General features: G+C 36.9%; 1 protein-coding gene and 1 long non-coding RNA gene across 2 annotated transcripts in view; one reads left to right on the top strand and one right to left on the bottom strand.

The window, feature by feature from the left end:
• Nucleotides 1-9,815, bottom strand: part of LOC145516486 (uncharacterized) — a 42,799-nt gene extending 32,984 nt beyond the window's left edge. Inside the window, exon 1 of the long non-coding RNA XR_014061423.1 lies at nucleotides 9,113-9,815. This is a non-coding gene — a long non-coding RNA (uncharacterized LOC145516486). The remainder of the gene's footprint in view (nucleotides 1-9,112) is intronic.
• Nucleotides 9,816-15,732: 5,917 nt separating this feature from the next.
• DEFB114 (defensin beta 114) lies at nucleotides 15,733-18,392 on the top strand. Its single transcript, XM_081517990.1, has 2 exons — nucleotides 15,733-15,799; nucleotides 18,256-18,392. Exons 1-2 carry the CDS (start codon nucleotides 15,733-15,735, stop codon nucleotides 18,390-18,392), a joined length of 204 nt encoding a protein of 67 aa, XP_081374116.1.
• Nucleotides 18,393-18,620: the final 228 nt, after the last annotated feature.

Below are 18,620 nucleotides of genomic sequence, written 5' to 3'. Positions count from 1 at the left end.
CACCATATCCTGGAGCTTGCTCAAGCTCATGTCCATTAAGCCGGTGATGCCATGCAAACATCTCATCCTCTGTCGTCCCCTTCTCCTCCCACCTTCAATCTTTCCCAGGATCAGGGTCTTTCCCAGTGAGTTGGCTCTTCACATCAGGTGGCCAAAGCATTGGAGCTTCAGCTTCAGCTTCAGCATCAGTCCTTCCAATGAATATTCCGGGTTGATTTCCTTTAGGAAACATATTTAATGGGTGTTTTTAAAGTGCAGTAAGATTACAAATTTCAGAGCATCTGAGCCTCTTGGACTTGTGGATTCTAAAGATAGGAACCATCAGTAATGATCAGAGCTTGCATAAGATATTTTTGTAGTGGAAAGAAGTAGAAATCAGAGCAGAAGATCCAGCCACTGATATATATGCATTCTTTGGTTTTCTTAACAATTTAATACTCAATGTCCTCATCTATAAAAAGTTTTATGATCCTTTCCAACTTGAAACTTTCTAAAAGTGTCCATTAACCTGTACTGGTATATAAAATTAATCCCATAATGAATTCTTCATCTTTATAAAGCTTTACATTGGTAAATTTAAATGTACAAAGTTTTAAGGGGATTGTTGAAACAGTGCCTTGTTTCTAATAGTAAAGAGCAAAGAATGAAAATGGCATCATGATTTTGTAGTAAAAGTAGATCATAATGTTATTTTAGGTTTCTTATTTCTAAAATGTGAAACCTAAAACCCAGTGCCAGACCAACGAAGACTTTATGCAGAAAAGTGGTAGAAAGTGTCAAGATTTTAACTGGAGACTTGTAAGAGAATAGCCTTACACTTGGTATTTTCTTTTGATACTCTTTCTTAGCATTATACTTTTCCAGCATTCCCAACATCTATGTCTTTCTGGAAAAGCTCCCTAGGTAGACATATCTCAGTCCAACCTCACTAAAGTCTTGCCACTTTCTCTGAAGCAGAACTTATAACTCCAGGAGTCCTTACCTGTAGTTCTGAACGATGTAATTATTAGCTGTGACCATCTAACTTCATAGGAAGAAAGCTAAAACATTTTCTAAAAATCCAAAATCCTGGCTCAAGTAAATGGAAGTATGAAGCCTTATGCATCATTTGGTTCATACACTTCAGGTCAGTTCTCCACCATTTTAAAAAGTTCCTCCCTGCCGTCTCTATCTCTCTTTCTTAATCACTACTTATGATATCATTCTTTTCCATTTTCCACCTTTCATTTTCTTTGCCTTTGCCTCTAAAAAAAAATTTTATTAATAGAAATCTAGAATCTGAATTGCTCCCATATGAAACACTATGACATCCATTTTAAGTAATAAATCAATAAATTAACTTGTCTCCTACGCATCCAGTTTTGTTCTACTTATGTCAATTCCTTAGGAGAATTGAGATGAGAATCACTCATATCCTTATGTTTGCTTTGGATGATTCAGATGTCACTGGTTCTAATGTCATATTTAAGCAAAGAGAAAAAATCATGCAATTTATGAGTTTAACTGATGTTCCAATTTGATCAGTTCAGGTCAGTCAATCAGTCGTGTCTGACTCTTTGCAACCCCATGGACTGCAGCACGCCAGGCTTCCCTGTCCATCACCAGCTCCCAGAGCTTACTCAAACTCATGTCCATTGAGTCAGTGATGCCATCCAACCATCTCATCTTCCATCGTCCCCTTTTCCTCATGCCTTCAATCTTTCCCAGAACCAGCTTGATAGGATCTGACTTGATAGGATCAGCTTATTTTGTATGGGTGAAATGGATACAGCTACACTGGTTTATTTGGTCCTAGGTCGTCTTCTTACCCATACCATTATAACAACACCTGGCTTTACAATCATCTTTTGTATTTTTCATACTTGCTAATTTGTTCTACTAACATACAATAGGTCTTATCAAATCTCCAGCTGTATAAAGGGTTATTTTCGATGTTTTAGAGAGATATTAAGAAAATGATTCTCCATGGCTTGATTATAAGTATATAAGCAACTTTGAGATAAAGAATGGAGCACAGAAGTAATGAGACTAGATTACTGTTTTTAAAACTCAGATTATACAATACCCTAATAACTTGTTTTTCCTCAGTGATCCAGGAAGTTAGACCATAATTCATTCAGTTATAAGAATACATCTTTTTTGGATTTTCACACCTAGCCAAATGGTTTATGTTTAAATATATTTAGATAATATTTTTCACATATGTTACCTATTTAATCCACCAGTCCATCCTAAAGGAGATCAGTCCTGGGTGTTCATTGGAAGGACTGATGTTGAAGCTGAAACTCTAATACTTTGGCCACTTCATGCGAAGAACTGACTCATTGGAAAAGACCCTGATGCTGGAGGAGGAGAAGGGGACGACAGAGGATGAGATGGTTGGATGGCATCACTAACTCGATGGACATGGGTTTGGGTAAACTCCGAGAGTTGCTGATGGACAGGGAGGCCTAGCGTGCTGCGATTCATAGGGTCACAAAGAGTGGGACACGACTGAGTGACTGAAATGAACTGAACTGAACTGAACTGAACTGATAAACCTCTAAGTATGATTGGTCCTACCAATTCAGTCTTCAAAGAGAAAATGTTGAGGCTCATCTAGTGAATATTTATCCCATTTATACAGTTAGTAAACAGAAGAGCCAGACCTCAAGATTAGTTCTGTCTCTTTCAATTTTTAATGTACTACTTTCCCCTATGGGTGAGCTATTCCTATGGATGAGTCATTATATGGTATATAAAGAATTACGCTGACTATTCTTATAGTATAATGATGATAATTTTTAATGTGACAGTACTAGAACTGTGTTCTAGAAATATTTTCTGTTTGTAGAAAAATTCCAGAAATAGTATCTATCTCAGGCCATATGACTTTGCATGGTGAACACTCATTCCTCAGTTATGAGAGTGAAGAAAGTCAGGATTTGGTGGTGTGGACCCTGGCACCACACTACTGAAGAGTCCATTTCTACTCTACCAATCATCACATGTATGATTTGAGGAAATTACACAATCCTTCTGTGCCACAGTTTCCTCAGCTGCAAAATGAGAAGTTTCTATGTCATGGAAATTGTCATGAGGATTCAACTCATTAATCCCTATAAAGTGCTTAGAACACTGCCTAGCATGTAAGTACTCAAAAAAGCATGTGGCTGAAAATGTTGATGATGCTGAATATGTGCTTTCAATTAAAGAATGAGGAAGGCTTTAACCTCATTATTGGCTTGTACAGCTGAAATGAGTTCACATTTGGTTCTTTGAGGTCATAAGGGAAGTCCTCTATTTTCCTTTTGCTGTTTCACAATACTTAATGAATATCTGCTCAATCTTGAATGGCAGAATTAATCAGCATAGTAATCACTCTCAGAAAGCTATAAAAACAAGAGTTCATCTTTCTTTTATCAAAGAATAGCACACCTCTGTCATTTGAGCTCTGCCTCAACTTCACTCAAGGAACACTATCAGCAATGAAGATACTTTGTATTTTCCTGATCTTTATCTTGACCGTATCCTGTGGTCCAGCAGGTAATTTTCCTTAACGTGGGAAAAGAGGGAAGGACAACTGTTTTTTTTTAAATAAGTGCTTTACTCTGGAAAATAAACCAAATTATAGTTAGGAGACCCTATATGAATTCACAATGTGATTCACTAATTATTTTGTGTGGAAGAAGAAATGAGTGGAGCTGAGAGTTGAGAATATAAAAGGAAACCAGTTACCAACATGGTACAATCAAATTTGTTTCTTGCTGTTTTTGATGGGACTATGACTCCTTATATGCTTCGTAATACCTTGCCTTTTTAAATTCAGTCTAAGGAACTGATATAGTTGTTATCAAAATTAAGCTTTCTACTTCTGTTGTTTGTGTTTACTCTTTTGTAACCCCATGGACTGTAGCCCATTAGGCTCCTCTGTATATGGGATTTCCCAGGCAAGAATACTGAAATGGGTTGCCATTTCCTTCTCCAGGGAATCTTCTCAACCCAGTCATAGAATCCACTACTTCTGCATTGCAGGTGGACTCTTTACCACTGAGCCACCTGGGAAGCCCAAGCTTTCTACAACTGGTTCAGTAACTTGTGGTAAGGGAAAGAGGTGTTGGAGTGGACGACTATTTAGAACTAAAACTATGTAGACTATTTTATCCGCATCATTTTGTCTTTACTCTTGAGAAAATGTGCACAGATTATTTATGAATATTCTATTTACAATAACAAAAAAGCTAATGGCAAAGGAAATATTGTTGGGTAAATAAGTACTTATGTTGTTTGTTGTTCAGTCACTAAGTCATGTCCAACTCTTCGCGACCCCATGGACTGAAGCACATCAGCCTTCCCTGTCCTTCACTATCTCCTGGAGTTTGCTCAAACTCACATCCATTCATTCGATGATGCCATCCAACCACTTATTCTCTGTTGCCCCCTTCTCCTCCTGCCCTCAATCTTATAGGCAATAAAATCCAAATTCTTTAATATAGTTGCCTGGACATGATTTCAGAAACAAAATGATTTAACTCTATAAACAGCTTTATTATTGTCTATCTACCTATTTATCCATCTATCTACACAAGGCAGTTAAACATTGATTCATGATCAAAGACACTTTTTCCTAGTTTTACAGAGGAAAACAAGAGAAAAAACAAAAGAAGTTGAAGAAAGAAAAAGGCAGTGTTATCTTGTTCGTGGTGCTTGCAAGACTTCATGCGGCCAATGGGAATACAAATATACTGACTGCGATTTGGAGCCCTGCTGTGTTGCACGGGAATACGTACCACCAGTCCAACCCATCGTTACCACTAAATCTTATAAAACTGTAACTTACACTTCTACTATACTGCACAACACTGCCAATGCAAGTTATAATTCTAGTACATTACACAATACTACAGATATAAATTATACTTCTCCTACACTACATACCACCAATGCAAGTTATAATTACATCATAGTACATAATAGTACAGATGTAAATCATAATTTTACTACACTGTCTAATACTGCAGTGTAAATTATAATTCCACTATATAAAACTATATTATCACAATATTATTAATAAAAATGAACTTTCTACCTTTTATAAATCTATTTTCACATGTTCTCTAGCCTTCTGGAATATACAACTATATAGTGACAGCTAATGAGTTCAATGTTAGGTTAGTACAAGAGAAATAAAGAAGAGTGACACCCCTCCATTAAACCTGCAGAAGTTCTCCACTCACATGGCAAACACCCACCACACTTAATTTTACCTCTGGCTTGAGCAATAGTCTAGTTATTTTCACAAGATCTTTTAAGTATCAGCTATCAATCATGGTTTATGCTACCTTTACACAATTTCAGCAAAAATGCACTTGGGCCTTAGAAACAAAATCTTATACATTTTAGTCACGTAATAAGATCATATGATAATATAATTGTGAGAAAGAGCAATGAACAAAACTCACAAGGTGTAAAATGTGATGAGAATAAGAGCAAGTTTCCTCGGTGTATATGCCCAGCAGTGGGATTGCTGGGTCATATGGCAGTTCTATTCCCAGTTTTTTAAGGAATCTCCACACTGTTCTCCATAGTGGCTGTACTAGTTTGCATTCCCACCAACAGTGTAAGAGGGTTCCCTTTTCTCCACACCCTCTCCAGCATTTATTGCTTGTAGACTTTTGGATAGCAGCCATTCTGACTGGTGTGAATTGAAAGAGACGCGTGTACCCCAATGTTCATCGCAGCACTGTTTACAATAGCCAGGACATGGAAGCAACCTAGATGTCCATCAGCAGATGAATGGATAAGGAAGCTGTGGTACATATACACAATGGAATATTACTCAGCCATTAAAAAAAATACATTTGAATCAGTTCTACTGAGATGGATGAAACTGGAGCCCATTATACAGAGTGAAGTAAGCCAGAAAGAAAAACAACAATACAGTATACTAATGCATATATATGGAATTTGAAAGATGGTAACGATAACCCTATATGCGAGACAGAATAAGAGACACAGATGCATGGAACAATTTTATGGACTCTGAGGGAGAAGGTGAGGGTGGGACGTTCTGGGAGAATGGCATTGAGACATGTGTATTGTCATATGTGAAACAGAGCACCATTCCATGTTCGATGCATGTGACAAGGGCTCAGGGCCGGGGCAATGGGATGATCCAGAAGGATGGGATGGGGAGGGAGGTGGGTGGGGGGTCCGGGAAGGGGAACACATGTAAACCCATGGCTGATTCATGTCAATGTATGGCAAAAACTATTACAATATTGTAAAGTAATTAGCCCCCAACTAAAATAAATAAATTTATAAAAAAAAAAAAAAAGAGCAAGTTAAAAATTTTAGAAGGTATATATTTTCATCTGAGAGTAACAACATTTAGAAAATTACAGAAATGTTTAAAGATGAAAATAAAAATCATTTCTAATTCTTCCATCCTGTGCCAACTATTTCTCATAATCAGTAATATAGGGAGCCAATACGTGAGTCTTCTCTCCTGGTCCATAAGAGTTTATTTAATTCCTTCACCTTATAATTCTGTATTTAATATTTTTGTCCTCATCTTTGTTTTCAATAAATCTATTATGTTTCCAGTTTTCCACATTCCACATTAATTTTTATCACAATGTAAAGCTGTTAACATAAACTGTCTTATGAATTATAAATCTTTCCATCAGTAAATGCTTGACGTTCAGAATCTAAAGTCTCCACTGAGTGTATTTTTTACATGTAGCTAGAGCACACATCTGGAAAATAAAGGGAAAAAAGGTCAGAGCAAATGAAAAAAGTTTAGTCAATTTGAGATTTAAGAAGAAATGATTAAGTCTCAGCTTTCTTTTTGCTATTGTTCAGTCACTCAGTCATGTCCAACTCTTTGTGATTGCATGGACTGCAGCACTCCAGGCTTCCCTGTCCTTCACTGTCTCCCTAAGTTTGCTCAAACTCATGTCCATTGAATTAGTGGTGTCATCCAACCGTCTCATCCTCTGTTGTCCCCTTCTCCTCCTGCTTTCTACCTTGCCCAGTATCAGGGTCTTTTCCAATGAGTCAGCTCTTCGCATCAGGTGGCCAAAGTATTGGAGTTTTGGCATCAGTCCTTCCAAGGAATACTCAGATTGATTTCCTTTAGGATTGACTGGTCTGCTCTCCTTGCTGTCCAAGGGATTCTCAGGAGTCTTCTCCAGCACCACAGTTCGACAGCATCAATTCTTCGGTCCTCAGTCTTCTTTGTGGTCCAACTCACACATTTTTATATGGATACTGGAAAAACCATAGCTTTAGCTATTTGGACCTTTTCCAGCAAAGTGGTGTTTTAGCTTTTTAATACGCTGTCTAGGTTTGTCATAGCTTTTCTTCATAGAGCAAGCATCTTTTAATTTCACGGCTGCAGTCATGGTCCACAGTGACTTTGGAGCCCAAGAAAATAAAATCTGCCACTGTTTCCATTTTTCCCCCATCTATTTGCCATGAAGTGATGGGACCAGATGCCATGATTTTAGTTTTTCAGATGTTGAGTTTTAAGCCAACTTTTTCACTCTCCTTTTTCACCTTCATCAAGAGGCTCTTTAGCTCTTCTGCTCTTTCTGCCATTAGGGTGGTTTCATCTGCATAACTGAGGTTACTGATCTCAGCTTTCTTACTTGAAGAAATTGATGAACAACACATTCATTAGGAAATACAGTAAGAGTTATAGATTTAAAGGAAACTTTTGACTCTTGAGTTTAGATTTTCCTACTGTAAACATGTATGAAATTCAGGAAAGAAAAAATGTACTTCAAATATAGATTTGAGATATTTCAAGTATATATTGAAAGCAATAAGAAAATCACTTAAGGGAATCACTTAAGGGAAAATTAAGAAGAAAAAAGTCTGAAATTTCAAGCAATAACATTTAAGTATGTTAAGAAACAGTTGGAAACTACAAAGGGGAGTAAGAAGAAGCTAGCCAGTGAGAACCCACTCCCAGGCTTCATGCCTTCCCAAATAATAATGTCCCAGACAAAGAAGAAAAGAGGCAATCCCTTCCCTGTGTGTGTGTGTGTGTGTGTGTGTGTGTGTGTGTGTTAGTCACTCAGTCATGTCCAACTCTGTGACCCCATGCACTGTAGCCCACCAGGCTCCTCTGTCCATGGAATTCTCCAGGCAAGATTATTGGAGATTCCTATTATGTCCTGTGTTAATTTTAGATCCACAGAATTGATGAACACAGTAAAATGGTTTTTGTTTTAAGCCATAAAGTTTCAGAGTAGTTTGTTGTACACCAATATTAACCAGTGTATAACTACCAAACAAAAAGTGTTAAAAAAAAAAAAAAGAAAAGAAAAGAAAAAGAAACGATACATAATGAATCACAGCCAGGAATTCTGAAATGATGAAACTGAGTTCAGTTCAGTCACACAGTCATGTCCAACTCTTTGCGACCCCATGGACTGCAGCACACCAGGCTTCCCTGTCCATCACCAACTCCCAGAGCTTGCTCAAACTCATGTCCATCAAGTCAGTGATGCCATCCAACCATCTCATCCTCTGTCATCACCTTCTCCTCCTGCCTTCAATCTTTCCCAGCATCAGGATCCTTTCCAGTGAGTCAGCTCTTCCCATCAGGTGGCCAAAGTATTGGAGCTTCAGCTACAGCATCAGTCTTTCCAATGAATCTTTAGGATTGATTTCCTTTAGGATTGACTGTTTGATCTCCTTGCAGTCCAAGGGACTCTCAAGAGTCCTTTCCAGGGAGAAACAATATGGTGGAAGCGTAGGTGGACATGGAATACATCTCTCTCCACAGATACATCAGGAATACACCTTCAGACATACAAGTGCATGAAGAACACCAGCTGAGAGCGGATCAGAGTACCTGACCAGCAGGAAAAAATATATAGACTCACACAAAACTCAGTAGGATGAAGGAATTAAGGGCGGGGGGGGGGTGGGGGGAGGGAATGGGAATGTTAGTAGGACTGGACCTGCCCTCAGTGGGCAGGGGAACTGAAGCAGGGGTCCGATCCCCACATCGGGGCAATTGTCTGAGTCAGAAGAGAAACATTTAAGGCTGAGAGGGAAACAGCTGGTCTGTGGCAGCCTAAATGGAATGAAAATCAGTCCTTGCCGCAGCCATACATACCCTAGATGGCGCAGTGGCTGGGAGCTGGAGTTTAGGGATTGTGGAGCAATCCAAGGGCGAGGGCTGCTGTTGACTGTGGAGAGATGGATTGAGGGGATGTGAGGAAGGAGACTGTGGCGGGAAATGCTTGTGGAAGAAAGCCAGGCAGCCATGGAAGCAAAGTGATACTGCTGAGTCACGCTACGGGGTGGAGCCATCACCATAGCCTCTCTGCCTCCACACGCCAGCACTGGCCCCTGAACAATAGAGAGGCTGGCCCATCAAATGCCTGATATGCTGAAGTACAAAGTAGGACCCCACCCAGCGTGCTCCTTTAAGTGCCTGAGGCGCTGATCTACAGAGTAGGACCCCAGGCAAGGGAGCCCAAGTGCCTGAATGGTCGGAGCTCTGGAGAAAGGCTGGTCAAAGAGGCCTTCTGGTCACCAGCTACAAAAGGCTTGAAAGAAGACTCTGATAGGACCATAACTCCTTCGGCGGAGGCAGTCCGTGTCCCTGCACACTTGGCGCTTCCAGGGTCCCTGCAAGCCAAGAAGCTGCACTACCTTCACGGTCAACTCTCACTGGGACAGAGCTGCAATAGGCAAAAAAGTCTTGCGCCTATGAACAGAGGGTCGCTTCGGTAGTGTTTGACTCTTTGCGACCCTGTGGACTGTGGGCTTCCAGGCTTCGCTGTCAGGGAGGCGGTTCTCCAGGCAAGAGTTCTGGAGTGTATTGGCCAATAATGGTTGCCATACCCTTCTAGAGCACTATATTTCCTGCTGCCCTAGCTGCCAACTCCCCTGAGTACCTGGTGCTGCCAGAACCCTTGTGACTTAAGCAGCTGCACCACCTCCACACCTGGCCCTCACAGGGGCAAACCTAAGTCCTCCAAGGCAGCCTCAGGAGCAAACCCCAGTGGATAACCCATATCCAGAGGTGGAAATAAAACCACAGTTGAAACCCAGGGGTTTGTGACTAAGGAAGAAAACCCAAAACCCTCCCACCAGCTATACAAGCTGCAGATTAAATCCACGTGATCAACTAGGCAGACTCTGTGTCTGAGTTATATATAAAAGGTTATTTAGAACTCCCACAAAAGAAAACGCACTAGGTCTGATAGCTGTTGACACTGGGAGCAAGAACACAGAGGAGTAGGAGCAGATCAGAATCTGAGCTGCCCCACAGCAGATCCAGAGACCAGCACAGTGTTAGAGGGCATTCTATGGAGGTGAAATGGACTGTGACTCCCAGCTGCCCCCACAGCGGATCCAGAGACCAGCACAGTGTTGGAGGGCATTCTATGGAGGTGAAGTGAACTGTGACTCCCAGCGAGGGAAAGGATTCTGACAGCAGTGACTCAAGAAAAACATTTATTAAAAAATTAAAAAAAAAAATTACTCATCAAAAAGAAAAAAGAAGAAGAAAGAAAAGCATTTATTATTCTTATGTTTTGACTTGTTCTGTATATTCTTTTGGATTTTTTTCTTTTTTTTCCTTTTCTTCCCCTTCTGTTGTAGTTGTCAATTTTATTGGCACTGTGAAATCTAACTAAGCTTTTGAGCTTTTTTCTTTTTCTTTTTTTCTCAGTCACATTTTTTATTGTTATTATAAACCTCTGCCTCTATATTGGGCTTTTGCGCTTCTGGGGAGTGGTTTTTTTTTTTTTCTCTCTCTCTCTCTTTAATTTTAATTTTTTAAACCAATCATTATTTTTTCTACATTTATTCCTTTGTTTGCTTTTTCTGCAGTTGTTTTCCCATTACAGTTAATCTTTAATATACATAGATCTTCTTCATCTATTTCTATTTAATTTTGCGTATCTATTCTTTCTTTCTTTTCTTTCTTTCCTCTCCTCTCAACATATTTGTTAGTTTCATTTTCATTGCTTTATTCCCCAGTTGGCACCTTGGTTTAGCTTTGTTTTCCAGTTTGTGCTTTTAGTTAGTTTTGTTCTTAACTGGTAAATATAATTTTTGATTTCCTTTGTTTGCTGGGTCAACCTATTGTACTTTATTTTTGTTGTACTCTTTTCACTTTGTTCATGGATTTATATGTATATGTGTATATTCCACTATTTTAGTTATTATTTGCCTGATTTTGTAACTGCCATTTGTCTGAGGTTCATCTTTGGTTTCACGTTTTTGGATATTTGTTTTAATCTCTCTTAATGCCATAACAAACCATTTGTGGAATCTTCACTCCTGACCAGAGATCAAGCCCTGAGCCTTTAGAGTAGGAGCACTGACTTCAAGACCCTAGACTATCAGAGAACCAACCCTAGGAGGTATCAAATAGTGGGAACTCACACAAAGGAAACCACTGTAATACCAGACCAGGCATCACCCAACTACCAATGGCACTCTGTGCACAGGTCTAAACAACAAACAAAACAAAAATACAAATCCAATCATCGGCAGACAGGCTCACCACCTCACTCAGCCTTGCCCATCAGAGGAAAAACAAACAAACAAACAAAAACTCAGCACAAATCTCACCCTATAAGAAGCTTACATAAACCACTGGACACTTAGAGGGCAGAAACCAAAAGGAAGAAAGAATTCAACCTTGAAGCCTGGGAAAAGGAGACCTCAAACACGTAAGTTTAAAATTAAAAAAATGAAAAGGCAGAGAAATACTACACAAATGAAGGAATAAACTAGAAACACAGAAGTCCAAATAAATGAAGAGGAAATAGGCAAACTACTGAAAAAGAATTCAGAATAATGATAGTAAAGATGATAAAAAAAAAAAAAACCTTGAAAGCAAAATGGAAAAAACGCAAGAATCAATTAACAAAGACCTAGAAGAATTAAAGAATAAACATGCAGAGACAAACAACACAATTACTGAAATTAAAAATACTCTAGAAGGAATCAACAGCAGAATATCTGAAGCAGAAGAACGAATTAGTGAGCTGGAAGATAAAATGGTGGAAATAACAACTTCCGAAGAGCAGAATAAAGTAAAAAGAATGAAAAGAACTGAGGATAGTCTCAGAGACCTCTGTGAAAATTTCAAATGCACCAACATTCAAATAATAGTGGTCCCAGAAGAAGAGGAAAAGAAAGGGTATGAGAAAATTTTTGAAGAGATTATAGTTGAAAATTTCCCCAAAATGGAAAAGGAAATAGTCAATCAAGTCCAAGAGGCACAAAGAGTGCCATACCTGATAAACCCAGGGAGAAACACACCAAGACACATACTAATCAAACTAACAAAGACTAAACACAAAAAAAGAATATTAAAAGCAGCAAGAGAGAAGGCACAAGTAACATACAAGAGAAACCCCATATGCTTAACAGCTGATATTTCAGCAGAAACTCCACAGGCCAGAAGGGAATGACAGGATATATTTAAAGTACAGAAAGGGAAAAATCTACAACCAATATTACTGTACCCAGTAAGGATCTCATTGAAAATTGATGGAGAGATCCAAAGCTTTTCAGACAGCAAAAGTTAAGAGAATTCAGTACCACCAAACCAGGTTTACCACAAATGTTAAAGGGATTTGCATAGTTAAGAAATACAAGAGAAGCAAAATGATCTACAAATCAACCCCAAACCATTAATAAAATGGCAGTAGGAACATGTATATCAATAATTACTTTAAATGTAAATGGATGAAATGCTCCAACCAAGAGACACAGACTGGCTGAATGGATACAAAAACAAGACCCATATATATGCTGTCTACAAGAAATCCACCTTAGACCTCAAGACTCATACAGACTGAAAGTGAGAGGATGGAAAAATATATTCCATGCAACTAGGAAGCAAAAGAAAGCTGGAATGGCAGTCCTCATATTAGACAAAATGGACCTTAAAATAAAGACGATTACAAAAGATAAGGAAGGACACTACATAATGATCAAGGAATCAATCCAAGAGGAAGACATAACAAGTGAAAATGTCTATGCATCCAACATAGAAGCACCTCAATACATAAGACAAACACCAACAGACATAAAAGGAGAAATTGAAAGTAACACAATAATAGTAGGAGATTTTAACACCCCACTCACACCAATGGACAGATCATCAAAACAGAAAGTTAATAAGGAAACACATTTTAAATGATACATTATATGAGATGGATCTCATTGATATCTTCAGGACATTCCATTCAAATGCAGAAGAATACACCTCCTTCTCAAGTGCACATGGAACATTCTCCTGGATAGACCACATCTTGGGTCACAAATCAAACCTCAGTAAATTTAAGAAAATTGAGATCATATCAAGCATCTTCTCAGACCACAACGCTATGAGACTAGATATCAATTACAAGAAAAAAAAACTGTAAGAAACACAAATGCATGGAGATTAAACACCACGTTTCTAAATAACCAACAGGTTACTGAAGAAATCAAAAGGGAAATCCAAATATTTCTAGAAAGAAAAGACAATGAAAACATGACAACTCAAAACCTATAGGATTCAGCAAAAGCAGTCCTAAGAGGGAGATGTATAGCAATACAATCCTACCTCAGGAAACAAGAAAAACATTGAATAGACAACCTAACTTTACACCTACAACTGGAAAAAGAAGAACAACAGCAACAAAAAAAACCCAAATTTAGTAGAAGGAAAGAAATCATAATGATCCAAGTAGAAATAAATGAGAAAGAAATGAAAAAAACAATAGTGAAGATTAATAAAACTAAAGGCTGGTTCTTTGAGAAGATAAACAAAACTGACAAACCTTTAGCCAGATTCATCAAGAAAAAAAAGAGAGAAGGAGCAAATCAACAGAATTAGAAATTAAAAAGGAGAGGTTACAACAGACAATCCAGGAATTCAAAGGATTATAAGACTATTACGAACAATGATATAGCAATAAAATGGATAACCTGGAAGAAATGGACAGATTCTTAGAAAAGTTCGATCTTCCAAGACTGAACCAGGAAGAAATAGAAATTATGAACAACCCAATTACAAGCACTGAAATTGAAGCTGTGATCAAAAATCTCCCAAGAAACAGAAGCGCAGGACCAGATGGGTTCACAAGAGAATTCTATTAAACATTTAGAGAAGATCTAATGCCTATCCTTCTAAAACTTTTTCAAAAAATTGCAGAGAAAGGAACACTTCCAAACTCATTCTACAAGGCCACCATCACCCTGATACCAAAACCAAACAAAGACAACACAAAAAAAGAAACCTACATGCCAATACCACTGATGAACATAGATGTAAAAATCCTCAACAAAATTTTAGCAAACAGAATTCAGCAACACATCAAAAAGCTCATATACCATGACCAAGTTGGGTTTATTCCAAGAATGCAAGGATTCTTCAATATATGCAAATCAATCAAAGTGATACCCCATAATAACAAATTGAAAGATAAAAACCATATGATGATCTCAATAGATGAAGGAAAAGTCTTTGACAAAATTCAACATGCATTTATGATTAAAACTCTTCAAAAAATGGGCATAGAAGGAGTCTACCTCAACATAGTAAAGGCTATGTATGATAAACCTATAGCAAACATTATTCTCAATGGCGAAAAACTGAAAGCATTCCCCCTAAGATCAGGAGCAAGACAAGAGTGTCCACTTTCACCACTTTTATTCAACATAATTCTGGAAGTCCTAGCTACAGCAATCAGAGAAGAAAAAGAAATAAAAGGAATCCAGATTGGAAAAGAAGAAGTAAAGCTTTCACTGTCTGCAGATGACATGATACTGTACACAGAAAACCCTAAAGATAGTATCAGAAAATTACTAATCAGTGAATTTAGCAAAGTTGTAGGATACAAAGTCAATACACAGAAATCACTTGCATTCCTACATACTAACAATGAAAAATCAGAAAGAGAGATCAGGGAATCAATCCCACTCACCATTGCAACAAAAAGAATCACCATTGCAACAAAAAGAATTAAATATCTAGGAATAAACTTATATTATATTAAATTAGGAATAATATATATAATATTATATTAATAATATAATAAATTATATTAATTATATTAATTGCAAGTTATTTTTCAATATTTATTATTTTGCTGTGCCAAAAACTTTAAAATAAGTTGAAACTAATTGGGCCTTTCTAGAAAGAAACATAGTTTCATAAATATTCAAGTCACACCTGAAAAAAAGAGGTAATAAAAATCAGTGACAAAAGTGAGATGTAATATCCAGACTTTGGTAAATAAGTAATTTGGGGAAGCTAACAAGATGACTGGATGTAAGGTAGGATTTTGGATATATGAACATATTGGTGAATTTGCATACCAGGTTAGTAATTGGAATATATTTTGAAAAATAATCAGAAGTTTAACTGACAGTAGTGCTCATTTGTTTCACATCTAAAGTGGTAAATATTTATCTCAATCCCACTCCATGTGTGATCCTTTGTGTTGGTGTTTAATTGATCACCATCGGTTATAAGAATGTCATGTTGCAACTATCTTCTACATACAGATTCTTCCCTAAAGACTGATTAATATCAAATGTTTTCAATTCTGCCCACAACTCTAGTCAGTGGAGCAGAGATAAGAACACAAAATTAAAACAATTTCCGGAAAAAGAGAGCCTTTCTTCCACTAGAAAACTATAAATAGTAAATGACTCTTGGCTTTCTAGAAAGTGTTCTAGCTGTTAACAAATCTTTCAGTAGCTTCTTTCTACAGAATGAAGATCTTTTATTATCTTTTTCATTTTCTGTGTTATGCAACCTTCGTTCTACCAGGTAATAGATGCTTCTGGTGTGTTTGTATGTATCATATGTTTGTTGTTACTGCTCCAGGCTAAAAATAGAAATATTCACTTATAAATTAGAAAGTGTAGGTTCCTAATACAATCTTTTCAGTTAAAAAATCTCTTGAAAAAAAAGTCTCTTAAGGATGTTGAAATTCAGTTTCCTATTTTAGAATAGTGCTATACCAATATACTTTATTTCAGTTTGAAAATCAAAATGCAAATAAAATAAGCCGACTAGGGTGAGATTCTTTTTCTTCTTGGAGCGTTGATTTGTTTTGATATTCAAGTTATTAAGAATATAATAATTTATTAAATTTATTTAATCTTCTATCAGTGAAGGCTTCATAATAAATTGAACCCAAGGGAAGATGAATAGACTAAAGCAAATGTGAAGTCGCTCAGTCGTGTCCGACTCTTTGCGACCCCATGGACTGTAGCCTACTAGGCTCCTCCATCCATGGGATTTTCCAGGCAAGAGTACTGGACTGGGTTGCCATTTAGAATAGACTAAGAATAGATACATATCTCTTGGGATACCAATAACAAACTCTATAAAATGATCCAAGATATAGTCTCAAAATATGTTGGGCAATGAGGTGCAGTGAGAATAAAAAGGCAGGTAAAGAAATAGGACTTCAAAAATCTTAGTTGAATTAGTTAATGCATTAGTAAAGGAATACAACAGTGGTTTTATGAATCAGTTGAAAGTAAATCATCAAAATATGTAGCTCCAGTGATGATTACATGTTCTTCTTAATATTTGTTGCCACTGAGGTAATCCAGACTCTAACAAGGGAGATATAAATATGTGCCCCGAAGTGTGTTAATTTGGCACTAGAGAGCTGGAATTTCAAAAGGTGCAGCATGTATTTAGAAATAGAACTGTATTCAAACTTAGAAAATCTAGATTTTACTACTAACTTCCTACTCAATAGCTTGCGCACATTGCCACTTAGAGAATTTAAGTGATTTTTCAATGTCCTTAGCAAAAAGCAAAGGAAATACAGCAGAATCAATAGCAATTGTAGAAAAGGTAAAATATCTGATATAAAAGTTTGTTCTTGTTATGACATGCCAGCCGAAATGGACAGAATGCTCTATGTTTGGCCTTTCATATATCAATAAATAAATAAAAACAAATCAAAAAAAAAACCAGGAAAGGCAATTCAAGATATCAAAGTGAGTGGCTTTGAAAGAGTTCATCAAGTAATACATATCACATGCACAATGGTGTGGTTTGACTATTGATAATACCTTAAAGGAAAAAAAGAAGCAATAAAAAGTGCCTAATCTAAGTGAATACTTTGTGAAGATGTCAGATGAGTGTTTGCTCCAAACAGAGTGATACCATGCTGGAGAGACTAGTTGTAAAATGATGAAATCAATACTGATGTTAATTAAAACATAATGGAATGGCCAGTATTTTAGGAGAAGCGCAAGCATAAAATAATCTATAGGGATAGTGAACATAGCATACTATAGTACTTTATATAGTGAGCTTGCCATTAAATGGGCCAGGTTTTTCATTGAGGACCTGGAGCTCCTTTGTAGCTGTGGTGAAAGCTTTAGTTCTCTTAACTATAAAATGGACAGTAATTCAATTTCATAAGGTTTTGAAAAGATTAAAAGAAACAATGTAAGCAAAGTATTTATCCCATTGAAGACTGCATTGCAATATTTCAAGAAATGAAAGAAGAGGAATAGAAGTAGAAAGAAAAAAGACTAGAGGAAGCAGTAGAGAATTAAAGAGTACAAGGATGCACTCAGGTGTAGCCAGCTCTTCTTTCATTAACAATAGAAATTATACCAATAATATAATAAGCAAAGTATATAAGCAGTAAAATGAAGAAAAAGAAAGAAAAATTGTTCAAAACAAATAACCACAGGTATACAAATTAAAATTGAGGTGGGTGCCATTTTTGGGGGGTATAAAATTTACATACACTGTTAGTGGCAATATATAAATTAAAAACTCTAGAATCAAACTCTTTCACCCTTATCCTCAACATATATTATGTAAATATTAAGATATATAATATGAATTTGTTTATAATAACCTGACATTGTTGTATGGCAGAAGTCAGCACACTATTATAAAACAACTGTCTTCCAATTAAAACTAAATTTAAAAAAAACCTCATAAAGTTCTAAATATTATGTAGCTCAAAAATTGGTAAATTATCATATATATAATTTCAAGGGAATATTACGTAGCTCTAAAACTTTTGAATCTTGTTGAGAAGAGCAATATATGTCGTGCAATCTAATCATGTATTAATTCAGAATACTTCAATTTTACATGTATAATGGTCGTATGTAATATTTTAGTGTCTTCTTATTTTTTGGCATTTTACAAATTTGTTACAGTGTACACATAGGACTTTTTATAACCACAAATAGTACATCCTTAAATTAAAAAAATCAGTAATTTCAATTACTCTCCTTTCACTCTAGCCTTGGTGGATCCTGAACGATGCTCAAAATTGTTTGGTCAATGTAAGAGACGCTGTCCTACATATGAAAAGCAAATTGAACTATGTTTGTCACCAAGTAAGATTTGCTGCATTGAGAGGTCACTTGAGGATAATTGAACTTGAAAAGGAAGATTTACATCTGACCAAAGGAATCATGTGTGCCCCCGTGCAGAGAGATGTCGGAATGCAATTAGAAGCTCTGTAATAAATACATAAACCAATACTGTTATCTTCCTTCGTAGATGTTAATTATGTGTTCAGTGGAATGAGGTAGGATATATCTTATTTCCCCTAAAAGGTTTGATAGAGGCATGCTGTGCTGTGCTTAGTCACTCAGTCATGTCC

The sequence above is a fragment of the Giraffa tippelskirchi genome, chromosome 8 (assembly GCF_054371585.1).
Source record: "Giraffa tippelskirchi isolate mGirTip1 chromosome 8, T2T-mGirTip1v1.2.pri, whole genome shotgun sequence".
NCBI classification, from domain to species: domain Eukaryota; kingdom Metazoa; phylum Chordata; class Mammalia; order Artiodactyla; family Giraffidae; genus Giraffa; species Giraffa tippelskirchi.
Note: the sequence above shows the minus strand (reverse complement) of the source record. Positions and strands in the feature narration are given on the sequence as shown.